General features: G+C 34.8%; 1 protein-coding gene across 3 annotated transcripts in view; it reads right to left on the bottom strand.

The window, feature by feature from the left end:
- The window catches only part of DDX4 (DEAD-box helicase 4), a 65,104-nt gene that overhangs the window by 42,067 nt on the left and 8,356 nt on the right, over window positions 1-14,681 (bottom strand). For all 3 annotated transcript variants that reach the window (XM_059919304.1, XM_059919306.1, XM_059919305.1), the window contains exon 2: window positions 13,969-14,029. In XM_059919304.1, the coding sequence (XP_059775287.1) occupies window positions 13,969-14,029 (61 nt within the window). The remainder of the gene's footprint in view (window positions 1-13,968; window positions 14,030-14,681) is intronic.

Raw genomic sequence — 14,681 nt, 5'->3', positions numbered from 1 at the left:
AATAGAAAAAAATCAATAAAACCACGATCTGGTTTTTTTGAAATGATAAACAAAATCAAGAAACCTCCAGCCAGGCTCACCAAGAAGAAGAGACAGAGGACCCAAAATAAACAAAGTAAGAAATGAAGAGGATAAATACCAACTAACACTGCAGAAATACAAAAAAAAAATAAGAGAATACTATAGACAATTATATGCCAACAAATTGGACAACCTAGAAGAAATGGACAAGTTTCTAGAAACATACAGCCCACCAAAACTGAATCAAGAAGAAACAGATAATTTGAACAGACTGATCACTAGATGTGAAATAGAAACTGTAATTTAAAAACTCCCTGCAAACAGAAGTCCAGGACTGGATGGCTTCACTGAAGAATTCTACCAAACATACAAAGAAGAACTTGTACCAATCTTTCTCGAACTCTTCCAAAAGAATGAGAAGAGAGAATACTCCCAAAGTGATTTTATGAAGCCACCATCACCCTGATACCAGACAAAGACATTACCAACAAAGAAAATTACAGGCTAGCACCTTTGACAAATATAGATGCAAAAATTCTCAACAAAGTATTAGCAAACCGAATCCAAACAACACATAAAAAGGATCATACACATCAAGCTGGATTCATCCCAGGGTCACAAGAATGGTTCAACACATGCAAAATCAATGTGATACACCACACCAACAAAACAAAAGACAAAAACCACATGATCATCTCAATAGACTCAGAAAAAGCATTTGATAAAATTCAACATCCATTCATGATTAAAAAACTCTTACCAAAGTGGGTATGGAGGGAACATATCTAAGCATAACAAAAGCTATTTATGACAAACCCACAGCCAACATAATACTCAACAGTGAAAAACAAAGCCTTCACGCTAAAATTTGGAACAAGACAAGTATGCCCACTCTCACCACTTCCATTTAACATAGTATTGAAAGTCCTAGCCACAGCAATCAGACAAGAAAAAGAAATAAAAGATATCCAAATTGGAAAGGAAGAGGTAACACTGTCATTATATGCAGATGACATAATATATATATAGAACACCCTGAAGACTCCACACAAAAACTAGTAGAACTGATAAACAAATTCAGCAAAGTAGCAGGATACAAGATTAACATACACAAATCTGTTGCATTTCTTTACACTAACAATGAAATATCAGAAAGGGAAAGTTTAAAAAAAATCCCTTTTCAAATTGCATCAAAAACTCCTAAAAGAGAACACAGGCAAAACATTCTCTGAGATAATCTTACCAATGTTTTCTTAGATCACTCTCCCAAGTCAATAGAAATAAAAGCAAAAATAAGCAAATGGGACTTAATCAAACTTACAAGCTTTTGCACAGCAAAGGAAACCATAAACAAAATGAAAAGACAACCTATGGACTGGGAGAAAATATTTGCTGATGATGTGACCGACCAGGGATTAATTTTCAAACAGCTCATACAAACAACTCAATAACAAAAAAACAAACAACCCAATCAAAAAATGAGCAGAAGACCTAAACAGACATTTCTCCAAAGGAGACATACAGATGGCCAATAGGCACATGAAAAGATGCTCAACATTGCTAATTATCAGAGAAATGCAAATCAAAACTATAATGAGGCATCACCTCACATGGGTCAGAATGGCCATCATTTACAAGTTTACAAATAATAAATGCTGGAGAGGGTGTGGAGAAAAGGGAATCCTCCTACACTGCTGGTGGGAATGTAAATTGGTGCAGCCATTCTGGAAAACAGTATGGAGGTTCCTTAAAAAACTAAAAATAAAGTTACCATATGATCCAGCAATCTCACTCCTGGGCATATATCTGGAGAAAACTCTAATTCAAAAAGATACATACACCCCAATGTTCACAGCAGCACTATTTACAATAGCCAAGACATGGAAGCAACCTAAATGTCCATCAACAGATGAATGGATAAAGAAGATGTGGTATATATGTACAATGGAATACTGCTCAGTCATAAAAAAGACTGAAATAATGCCATCTGCAGCAACATGGATGGACCCAGAGATTATCATACTAAGTGAAATCAGAAAAAGAAAGACAAATATCATACGATATCACTTATATGTGAAATCTTAAAAAAATGATACAAATGAAATTATTTACAAAACAGAAACAGATTCACAGACGTAAAAACAAATGTATGGTTACCAAGGGGAAAAGGGGAGGGAGAGATAAATTAGGAGATTAGCAGATACAAACTACTATATATAAAATAGACAACAAGGTCCTAGTGTATAACACAGGGAACTATATTCAATATCTTGTAATAAACTATAATGGAAAAGAATCTGAAAAGAACATATATACATATATATATATATATATATATATATATATATGTATAACTGAAACACTCTGCTGTATACCAGAAACTAACACAATATTGTAAGTCAACTATACTTCAATTAAAAAAAAATTTTTTTAAAGAAACCAATAAAGACTTGCCAGAGTGACAAATCACTAGAAGTCTGATAGAGGCAGGGGGAAGGGAAAGAAAGAAAAGACATAAATGAACAGTATTTGGAATTTTTTTAAAAAGGAAATAACCTCAAAAACAGTGGGAGGTGTTGTTAAATGGATATAAGGTTTCAATTATGTAAGATAAAAAAGTTTCTAGAGTTCTGCTGAACACTGTGCTTGTAGTTAACAGTAACACTATACACTTAAAAGTTTAAGAGAATAACTCTCTTGTTATATGCTTTCTACCACAATAAAAAAATAAAAATTACCATGAACAACTTTATACTACTAAATTTAAAACTTAAACAGAAAAGTTCCAAGAAAATTAACTCATCAAAACAGACTCAAGAAGCAATAAAAACAAACTAAATTGTCCTACAGAAACTGAACCAGTACTTAAATCTCTGCATCACACTTAAATGTAGTTTCACAGGTGAATTCTACCAAACTCTCAAAGAACAAATCATTCCAATGTCATACAAGTCCACCAGAAAACAGAAAGAGGAATTATTCCCCAACTCATTCCACAAGGCCATCATAATTTTGATAAGACAAGACAGAAGAAAATTATAAACCCCTCTTACTCATAAGTAGATACAAAATCTCAAAAACACATATTAGCAAATCAAGCCCAACAGTAACTGAACAGATAAAACACTATGACCAAGTTGGGTTTATTCCAATATGCAAGGGTATTTTAACATCAGAACATCTAAAAAGGTAATTAACAACCTTAACAGATTAGAAAAGAAAAAACTAATTATCTCCACAGATTAAAGTAAATAATACAATTCAACACCATTCACGACTGAAAACATATACTTAGCAAACAAGGAAAAAAAGAGATGTTCACGGCAGCTTTGTTCATACAGTAAAAAAGGAAACAACTCAAATGTGCACCAAGAAACGAATTAAAATATGTGGTATAGTCACACAACAGAGTTTTACATACACTGTGTTCTATATTATATAGTATTATATATATGGTAGATTCACACAGCAGAGTATAATTATAAATGAACTACAACAATTGGCAACACAGATAAACCTTAGAAAGAATACTGAGCGAAAAATCCAAATTGCAGAACAAAAACTATTTATGGTACAGTACCATTTTTGTAAAACTTAAAGAAGCAAATTTAAATATAGTGTTTGGGGAGACATACGTATGTGATAAAGCTTTTTTTTGAAAAGGAAGAGAAAGAAACAATGCAGGATGGGGACTGGACAACAGAATAGGAAAATAATACATAAACAATATAACAGTATTAGTAGTGTTCTTAAAAATGGGTGGTAGTTCAAAACATTTATGAAGCTTTATAATTTGCAAATGTGACATTTTTAATATAGTAGGTATTTCTTTTTATAAAAAGGTCTTCAATAAAGGTTCCATCAATAAAATAAAGTCACAAGGTAACAATTATTCTTTGAATTCTTACTCTCACTAGTTGCCACATATTAGACAGGGTAAAAAAAAACTTCCAAAAATAAAAAATGCTAAAAACCATTTAAGTCACATATCCCTCTTCTGTAAGTCCCTCCTCTAGCTATATTCTGGCATCACACTAGCTATATTCTGGCATCACAATTCATACTAGTTTCCTTCTCTCTTGATGAGGCTAAACATTTCATCAAGTAACCGAAAGGCTTCTGAGTTCCAGGTAGTAGTAAATAGGTAAAGCTCAGATGCTCTCAGACGATGGAAAGCTCAAAGCCAACTTAAGAAGATCTATTCAAAAATCTAACTGCTCCAACATTCAATGGACTCCTCATGAGGGAAGTACCAATTTCAGCATCACAGTAAGAAGTAGCTTTGCTTTTGGTAAAGAGGAAAGGGAAGGGGACATTACAAGGACAAGAACATTCCAGGCAAGGACACAGCCAGAAAAATTAACAATTTTCCAAACACTAGCTTCTAATGTTTGCCAGGCTCTCCCCAAATATACAAGATGAGAATAGCCATGCCTTAGCTGGCTCAAATTTTAAAGCTATGCTGTATCATACAGTAGTGCCTAGTCTCATGTGACTATTTAACTTCAAAATTAATTAAAATTAAATAGAATCAAAAATTCAGTTACTCGGTTGCACTAGTCATGTTTCAAGTGCTCAACAGTCAAATATAACTTGTGGTTCAACAGCCAAATGCAGTACAACTAGAGAATATCTGCATCATTGCAGAAAGTCCTAATGAACAGCACTGGTCTAAGACTGGTAGTTCCCAAGCTGTATCACTAAGACATAAATGGAAAAAGGAATAAAGTACTCACTCATTCTCTATCTTGAATCAACATATAAAGCAAATGTTGCAATGGTACTCAAATACATAAGCAAGTAACTTGTGTATAAGAAATGGCAAGCCCTTAGAGTCAACAGGAAATGTTTTAGGCTCAAGAAACAGACTAACATACCTTTCAATCAACTAAAGTTTCTGTATACTCTTCCCAAGATTTCCTGTCTCTGTTAGAAATCAGAATAGTAGTTACTCCTGACAGAGGGATTGTGCCTTGAAGGGAGACACAGGAGGGCTTCTAGGGTTCTCTTATAATGCATTGTTTCTTGATCTGGGTGCTGGTTACAAGGGAGTGTTCAGCTTGTAAAACTCCAGTGACCTGTACATTTATGATATGTATATTACTTAATTAAAAATACTGAATCTGTGTGTACACTATGCTTCAATTAAAAAAAATTATTTAGTTAAGAAGAACCTGGCCTGGCCTAGACACTTCTGTGGACAAATTCTACTAAACTTATAAAAAGCAGGTAATTTCCATGTTCCAGAGCTTATTTTTCTTTTAAATGAAAAGCCTGAAAACAGAATCAAATGAGAACAACTTAAGAAAACTACAGGCCAATCTTATATAATTCAAAAAGTGCTAAATAAAACACCTAATTTCATCCAATACTGCAATAAAATAACTATATTTATCCAAGGAATGAATTTATCCTAGAAACTTATCCTAGGAACACAAAGTTAGTTCAAGTTAAAAAAAAAAAAAATCCAACTGATATAACCACTATGGAGAACAGTATGGAGATGCCGTAAAAAACTAAAAATAGAATTACCGTATGACCCAACAATCCCAACACTGGGCATATACCCAGAGAAAACCATAATTCAAAAAGACACATGCACCCTAATGTTCACTGCAGCACTATCTGCAACAGTCAGGACATGGAAGCAACCTAAATGTCCATCAACAGAGGAATGGATAAAGAAGATGTGGTACATATATATAATGGAATATTACTCAGCCATAAAAAGGAATGAAACGGGGTCATCTGTACCGACACAGATGGACCTAGAGATTGTCACACAGAGTGAAGTAAGTCAGAAAGAGAAAAACAAATATTGTATATTAACACATATATGTGGAATCTGAAAAAACTGGTATAGATGATCTTATTTACAAAGCAGAAATAGAGACACAGACGTAGAGAACAAACATATAGATACCAAGGGGGAAAGGGGGAGGTGGGATGAATTGGGAGATTGGGATTGACATATATACTCTATTGATACTATGTATAAAATAGATAACCAATGAGAACCTACTATGTAGCACAGGGAACTCTACTCAATGCTCTGTGGTGACCTAAATGAGAAGAAAATCCAAAAAAGAGGGAATATATGTATACATATAGCTGATTCACTCTGCTGTACAATATAAACTAACACAATATTGTAAAGCAACTATACTCCAATAAATAAATAAAATCTAAATAAATTTTAAAAATAAAATAGAAAATCCATTTATTTCCCTACACTAACATACTTAAAGAAGAAAATCAACAGAAATCAGTAATTCCAAAAAAAAAAGCACTGGCTAACTTTCAACTGCCATTCCTGAATAAAACTAATAGTCAAGCAAAAAGGAAAGAAACTTCCTTGGCATGATTGAAAAAAAAATTAACAGAAGCCTAAAGCAAACATTACACTTTAATTATAAAAATTGTGGCGCATTCCACTGAAATGAGGAAAAGCCTAAATGCTTGTTACTTCTACTACCATTCAATGAATGGTAGATTTGTCCAGTGCTTCAAGACAAAAAAAAAAAAAAAGAACAAAATTGTATGAGATGAAATCTGCATCACACATCATGAGGGAAGAGACAGAATGCTTAACAGATGGTGCCGGGAAAACTGGGTTACCATATGCAGATAAAATGATCTCTATTTCACACCATATTCAAAAGGATGGATTCAACTGTACACTTAAAAATTAAGATGAGAGAACTTATTCAACTTGATAAAGTATAGCTAAAAAAACCCTATAGCTAACATCATACTTAATAATGAGAAACTCAAAAGTTTTCCCACTAAGATCAGGTATAAAGCAAGGATGTGCCCTCTCATCACTCCTTTTCAACATCATACTGGAAGTTCTATCTAAAAAGTATACATATTGGGAAGGAAGACATATGACATAAACCTGTCTTTTTTCACAAATGACATGATCATCAATGCAGACAACCCAACAGAACTGACAAAAAAACCTCCTGGAATTAACGTGCAATTTCAGCAAGGTTGGAGGATACAAGGTTATTCCACAAAAGTTAACTGCATTCCTACACACCAGCAGTGAACAAGTAGAATTTGAAATTAAAAACACATTACCATTTACATTAACACCCCAAAAAATGAAACTGTTGTGTATAAACCTAACAAAATGTGTAGATCTATATGTGGGAAACTATAAAACTCTGGTTAATGAAATCAAAGAAAAACTAAATAAACTGAGAGATAATTCCACATTCATGGATAGGAAGACTCCATATTGTCAAGATGTCAGTTCTTCCCAACTTGATCTATAAGTTCAATATCAATCAAAATTGCAGCAAGTTATATATTTTGTGGATATCAACAACTGATTTTAAAGTTTATATGGAAAGACAAAAGACCCAGAACAGCCAACACAATGCTGAAGGAGAACAAAGTTGGAGGTCTGACACTACCCAACTTCAAGACTTACTATAAAGCTATAGTAATCAGGCCAGTGTGGTATTAGCAAAATAACAAACAAATAGATCAATGGAACAGAACAGAGAGCCTAGAAATAGACCCACATTAATATAGTCAACTGATCTTTGATGAAAGAGCAAAGGCAATAAAACGGAGCAAAGAAAATCTTTTCAACAAATGGTGTTGGAACAACTGGACATCCACATGATATTAAAAGAAAAGAATCTAGAGCAGACCTTACACCCTTCACAAAAATTAACTAAAAATGGATCACAGACCTAAATGTAAATGCAAAACTATAGAACTCCTAGAATATAACATAGGAGAAAATCTAGATGACCTTGAGAATGACAATGGCTTTTTAGATACAACACCAAAGGCATAATCCATGAAAGAAATAATTGATAAGCTGGACTTCACTAAAATTAAAAATTTCTCTGTGAAAGATAATGTCAAGTAAATGAGAAGACAACCCACACACTGGGAGAAGATATTTGCAAAAGACATATCTGATAAAAGAGTGCTATCCAAAATAAACAACTCTTAAAATTCAACAATAAGAAAACCCAATTAAAAAATGGGTCAAAGACCTTAACAGTCACCTCATCAAAGAAGAATATAGGACAAATAAGCATATGGAAAGATGCTCCACATGATAGGACATCAGAGAAATGCAAATTAAAACAATGAGATGCCCCTATATACCTATTAGAATGGCCAAAATCCATAACACTGACAACACCAAATGCTGAGGAGGATGTGGAGCAACAAGAACTCTCATTTATTGCTGGTGGGAATGCAAAATGGTACAGACACAATTTGGAAGACAGTCTGGTTGCTTCTTACAAAAATAAACATACTCTTAACCATACCATCCAGCAACTGTGCTCCTTGGTATTTATCCAAAGGAGTTAAAAACTTATGTCCACACAGAAACCTGCACATGGATGTTTCTAACAGTTTTATTCATAACTGCCAAAACGAAGCAACCAAGATGTCCATCAGTAGGTGAATGTTTAAAAAAAAAAACAAAAAACCTGTGGTACATTCTGACAATGGAATGTTATTCAATACTAAAAAAAAAAAAAAAAAAAAAAATGACCTATCAAGCCATGAAAAGACATGGAGGAAGCTTAAATGCATATTACTAAGTGAAAGAAGCCAATCTGAAAAGGCCACATACTGTATGATTCCAGCTATATGACCTTCTGGAAAAAGCAAAACTACAGAGACAATAAAAAGATCACTGGTTGCTAGGAGTTGAAGGAGAGGGCAGGGATGAATGGGTGGAGCATGGAGGATTTTTAGAACAGTGAAAATATTCTGTATGATACTATAATGGTGGATACATGTCATTACACATTTGTGCAAACCCACAGAATATACAACACAATGAGTGAACCATAATGTAAACTATGGACTTTGGGTAATAATGATGTGCCAACGTAGATTCATCAATTGTAACAAATGTACTACTCTGGTGGGGGGTTGGTAGTTGGGGAAGCAGAGCATGTGTCAGGACAGGGGGTTTATGGGAACTCTATACCTTCCCTTTAATTTTGCTGTGACCCTAGAATTGCTCTAAAAAATAGTTTTTAATCATTTTTTACCTTAAAAAATGATTAAGACAGTAAATTTTATGTTATATTTATGTTACCAAGATTTAAAAAAAAAAAACCTCCACTATCACTGAAGACCCATGGCCCAAGTTGACGAGAAAAACCCTAATGTCAAAGATTCTTTTTTTTGTGAGCCCTGTATGTACACTCATACTACATATACTATGTCCTGATTTGGCACCCAAATAAATATGGCCATCATGAATTTTTTTAAAAAAGGACAGATTCAGATGAATAAAAGCTAAATGTGAAAGGTAAAACTCTAAAGATAACTTAGGTGGTTACTTTTTTGACACAGAGGTAGGGAAAAGCATCTTAACTAAAAGTGCAAAAGCAAATCAGAAAGCAAAAAAAAAATTAATTTAATGGCTTTGAATTAAAATTTTTGATCAGTAAGTAATATCATGGACAAAGTTGACAGATAATAAATGGAAGAAGATATTCACAATGTCTAAATCAGAAAAAAGTGTAAAATCTGGAACATACAAAGAATGCCTGCCAATCAACAAGAGAAAGAAAGCAAGCCCAATAGAAAATGGACTAAATATATGATAGGCAACTTACAGAAGTGGAAACCCAAAAAGATAACAAGCATGCATATGAAGAGACAGTTAAGCTAATAAATAATCAGATAAGCGAATTTAAAACAAAGAGATTTTACTATATACCCAATAGGCTGGCTAAAAGCACAAGACTGAATAACAATGTCAATGGAATATAAGAACCCTCATGTCCTACTTATGGGAGTAGAGACTGACACAGCTATTCTGGAAAGCAATTATTAAATATTTAATCAAATTAAGTATATATACACCCCATGACCCTGTAATTCCTCTCCTGAGTCCATTACCCAAAGAAATTCTCACTTAGACCCACAAAGGGACATGTAAAAGAATGTTCATCCTTGTGGTGCTGGAGGGGAATAAGGGGTAATTACAGTGTCCATCATGGGGATAGGGAGGAGATAAAACTTGGTGATAAAGTATATGAAATACCATACAGTAGTTAGAAATAACGCAATCAATTATCAATTAGCAATATGTCTTAAACATAGTGGTGGGAGGTAAGAAAAAATTATGAGATCTTCAGCACAGTAACATTTTTCTAAGTTAAAATTACAAGCACACAAAAAAATAGGTACACGTAACAACATATCTTTTAAAACACACACACAAAAAGAATGGCTGCTTCAGGGAAGTAGAGGAATAAGAATTCCCTGACACTTCTAATAGCTAGTCTAGGAAGAATTCAAATCATTCAAAAATGGGTAAAAACGAAATTAGCAAAGGCAGCACAGGATCTGTACAATACAACAAGGAAAGAGAGAGGAGGGAAGGATGAAACAAGAAATGAGAGCTTAAAAAACTTAAATCCTCTAGAAAAGCACTACATGATTCCTCTCTAAGAAAACTGCTCTCCCCAACAAAACAGCCTAGCCCTGGCCCAATCACTTAATAGTAGAACCCATCAGTCAAGAAGCTGTGTCCAGGCACAGGGTTGAGTTTTTAATGTTCCACTCCTAAATACAAAAAGGCAGGCAAGGATCACCAGACTTTTGAAGAAAGTCACCTACGTGAAACAAAACAAACACAGGGAAAAAGAAGTCTAAGAACCAGCAAAGGGAACAGAAATAACATTCAAATGAAATTATAATAATCCTCAGAGAAAAAAATAAGAAAATAAGTAAAGGGTATGAATTTCAGATTTAAAAGGCCCATTCACTAAGTGTCTTGTATAATAAATAAAAAGTTCCACATCAAGTTACACAATCATAAAATTTTCAGAATACAGAAGACAAAGTAAGATCCTAAAAGCTTCAGAAGAGTTTAGAAAAAGTCATATACAAAGGACCAGAACTCAGATTATCAAACTAAGCAGCATCACTAGTATTTCACATTCAATGAAGATATTATAAAGTTTTAGGGGAAAATTATTTCCAACCTAAAATGTTACTCAAACTAGGAATCAATCTTCTGTTCTGTTTTTATGAATCAATTAGGAAAGTAAAGATATTTGCAATCTCTCAAATTTCTTTCCCATGCTTCCTTTCCCAAGAAGCTGCAGGAAAATGGGCTCCACTGAAGTGGGGAGGCAGGGGAATCAAGATAGAAAAAACATGGGATTCAGGGAAAAGAAAAGGTGACACATGGAAGAGGTGAAGGGTAATTCTTGGGATGAGAGGCTAGGGAGGCAAGCTTATCCTGGAGAGGATAGAGGAATCAGGAAAAATGAAACTGATAGATCACTGTATACGTGATAGAAACTAACCATGAATATAGTCTGATGCATATCCATGCTTAGAAAGATGTGTTAAAAACTGTGAACATAAATAGATATGAATAGATAGCTGTGCTTCTGGCAGAGGGTTTCGAAGTAAATTAGCAATAGAAACACAGATCAAGTAAACAAAACAAGGTAATGATTAACTCTAGTAAAAACAAAACAGAAGATTGAATAATAAAGGAAATGCAACCATAATATATTACATGGTTCACATATGAATGATATATACACAGCCATGATATAAAAACTGAGTATAGGTTTTTATGCAAAAAGTGTGATAACTATTAGGAGAGTGGGAAGGGAAGAAGTGTGAGTGGAGTATATAGGGGAAAGGGGGGGAGCTAAATATTGGTATCGGAGAGGGGTTAGGTCCAGGACCCACCACCTAATCCCCTCCACCCACCCCCTACCCCCAAGGATACTAAAATCCCTGGGCACACAGGTCCCTCATATAAAATGGTGTAGTCTTTGCATATAACCTAACATCCTCCACATACTTTAAATGATCTCTAGATTACATATAATACCAAATACAATGTAAATGCTATATAAATAGTTGCCAGTGGAGGGCAAATTCAAGTTTTGCTTTTGGGAACTTTCTGGAATTTTTTTCCAAGTATTTTTCATCCATAGTTGGTTGATTCATGCAGAAATCTAAAAAATCAGAGTCGAAAGACTGTCAACAGACACTCGTGGTTAAACCTGGGAGCCAAGATTTCAGTTCATTTTCTTTCTTTTCACAACTATATTTAAGTTTTTCCACTATTTTTTTTGCAATAAGAATATCTAGGTATTATCTTAGTATAGCATTCATTGGCCTAGTATGTATTTCTGTAATAAGGAAGTCTATTTTCATGAAAAAAATATTTTACTTAAAAAAGAGCTACCAAAGTATTTGTTATCCAGAAGGTGAGCAGGCAATCTATATTTTTCATTAATTGATTTTATATCATTAGCCTGAACATTCAAGATCTAATGCTAAGAAAAGTCCAGGTTTTTAGTTGGTGGCTACTTCAATCTAGTTTACTGACGATTTCACTACAAAGTCACGTTATACTGTAATATACTATGGACCCAAACTTTCATTCCTTTACAAAAATTATCTTTGACACCTCACAGAACAAGGTTTCTCCTGATTACACAATGATCTATGCATATAGATGTGTTAAGAAGTATAGATTACTTTTACCCAATTTTCTTTTTGGAATACTTCAAGTATACACACATGCATGTGGTTAGCCTTCTGCTGGGGTTTCAGCAGGCAGCAATTGCATAAACTTCTGAGAATCTGAATATTCTATATTAAACCGCTGCGTTTAAATGTTTACAAAAGACAAATGCATCTTGGTAATAGCAGAAGCATTTCTTCTAAACTCAACTTCCTTCTATCAAGAGAATTACTCTAAAAAAAAAAGAGAGAGAGAATTACTCTGAAATTAAGGTGAACATGGGAATTAAATTTGCCTTAACCTGATGAACTCTGATTCTCGAACTCCCGTTCACATTTTTAGAAACTACCTCTCCACAGGTTTTTCACTTTGGGACAGGCTTCAGTGAGCCAGCAGCTTCCTAGACTATAAAACGTTTTACCTCATCCACTAATTTTTGCTGAGAGAAATGAAACTACCGGGTGTCACCAGGCCCTCTCTTGCATCAGAGTAAGACTTAAAAGTAGTAGTTACTCAAATTCATAGAGACTCACAGTAAATTCATAGTAACTCAAATTCATAGAAAGTAAACAGTGATTGCCAAGAGCTGAGGAGACGAAGGACTGGCGAGTTACTGTTTAATGGGCATGAAGTTTCAGTTTGGGAAGATGAAAGGATTCCAGAGGTAGATGGTGGTGATGGCTGCACAGCAATATGACTGTCCTTAATGCCACTGAGCTGCACACTTAAAAATGGTTAATACAGTTAATTTTGTGTTACATGTATTTTACCACAGTAAGAAAAATTGAAGAAAAATAGTAGAAATAGCATTTCAGCCTGCTTTGGACTTCAACAAAATGAAACACTACTGCCATAAGTTTAACTTCCTAGCCCAGGTCCTACCACTTCCACCCATCTTCCCATCCACATCAACTTTATAAAATATGTAGGCGAACCAGATGGAAATAAGTGGTAAGGGAAAACAACAGCTCCCTTATCTTGATTTGTTTCTCTTATTTGCCTAGGACCTCCCCTAAATTTGTTTTCAGATCCCAAAGAAACTCATATTATCTTCATATGAGTTTGGCTTAAACAGTTGTTATCCTGACAGGTCACCACCATTGCAACCTACTTCAACACCTTACAGAGTCCAATCTCCTACTGCCTTATATCAGGAACCCTGACAATTCCCTAAGCAGCCTGAAAGCCAAACATGCAACTTCCAGGTTGGGCAAAGGTTTTACAGCAAACCCACTAAATCAAAGGATACACTCTATAGCACTACACTCTCTCCTCTCTCCTTTCCTTTAGCTGTAAGTGGCTCCCAACCCAAAATATTCAAGCCAGAATGAATTCTCACTAGAAAATTTAGAAAACATCCTCTACAAGACATCTACTAGTCAGCTCCTCATCCACTGGATGAAGCCCTTAACCTAAAAATGGTTTTACCTTTTTGCCTTAACACATACCTGACAATGAAGCCAGAGTCCTGTTAAAAGTGTCTCCATGTGCTCCAGAAGAATACCTATCCTGTAAGAAAAAAGAAAAGACTAGTTTTCTACAGTGAATAATAAAAATGTGTAATCTATCTCACAAATACTACAAAATTTTAACAACTGGGTTTTGTTCAGAACAAAACAATAATAGAATGTAAGATTTTCTGAGTCACTGCATGTTCCTTTATTAATTACTCTAAAACACCTTCACTTTAACATTGTATGTATAGCGTATTAATATATCACTTAAAACACTGGTTAGTGGGCTTCCCTGGTGGCACAGTGGTTGAGAATTTGCCTGCTAATGCAGGGGACACGGGTTCGAGCCCTGGTCTGGGAAGATCCCACGTGCCGTGGAGCAACTAGGCCCGTGAGCCACAACTACTGAGCCTGCGCGTCTGGAGCCTGTGCTCCGCAACAAGAGAGGCCGCGATAGTGAGAGGCCCGCGCACCGCGATGAAGAGTGGCCCCCGCTCGCTGCAACTGGAGAAAGCCCTCGCACAGAAACGAAGACTCAACACAGCCATAAATTAATTAATTAATTTAAAAAAAAAAAAACACTGGTCAGCAAACTACAGCCACAAGACAAATCTGGTGGGCTACCAGTTTTTGTAAATAAAGTTTTACTGGAACACAGCCACCCTCAATTCATCTACGTATGTCGATGGCTGCTTTTGCACTACAAT

The sequence above is a fragment of the Balaenoptera ricei genome, chromosome 3 (assembly GCF_028023285.1).
Source record: "Balaenoptera ricei isolate mBalRic1 chromosome 3, mBalRic1.hap2, whole genome shotgun sequence".
Classification (NCBI taxonomy): Eukaryota; Metazoa; Chordata; class Mammalia; order Artiodactyla; family Balaenopteridae; genus Balaenoptera; species Balaenoptera ricei.
This window is presented reverse-complemented; position numbering and strand designations above follow the sequence as displayed.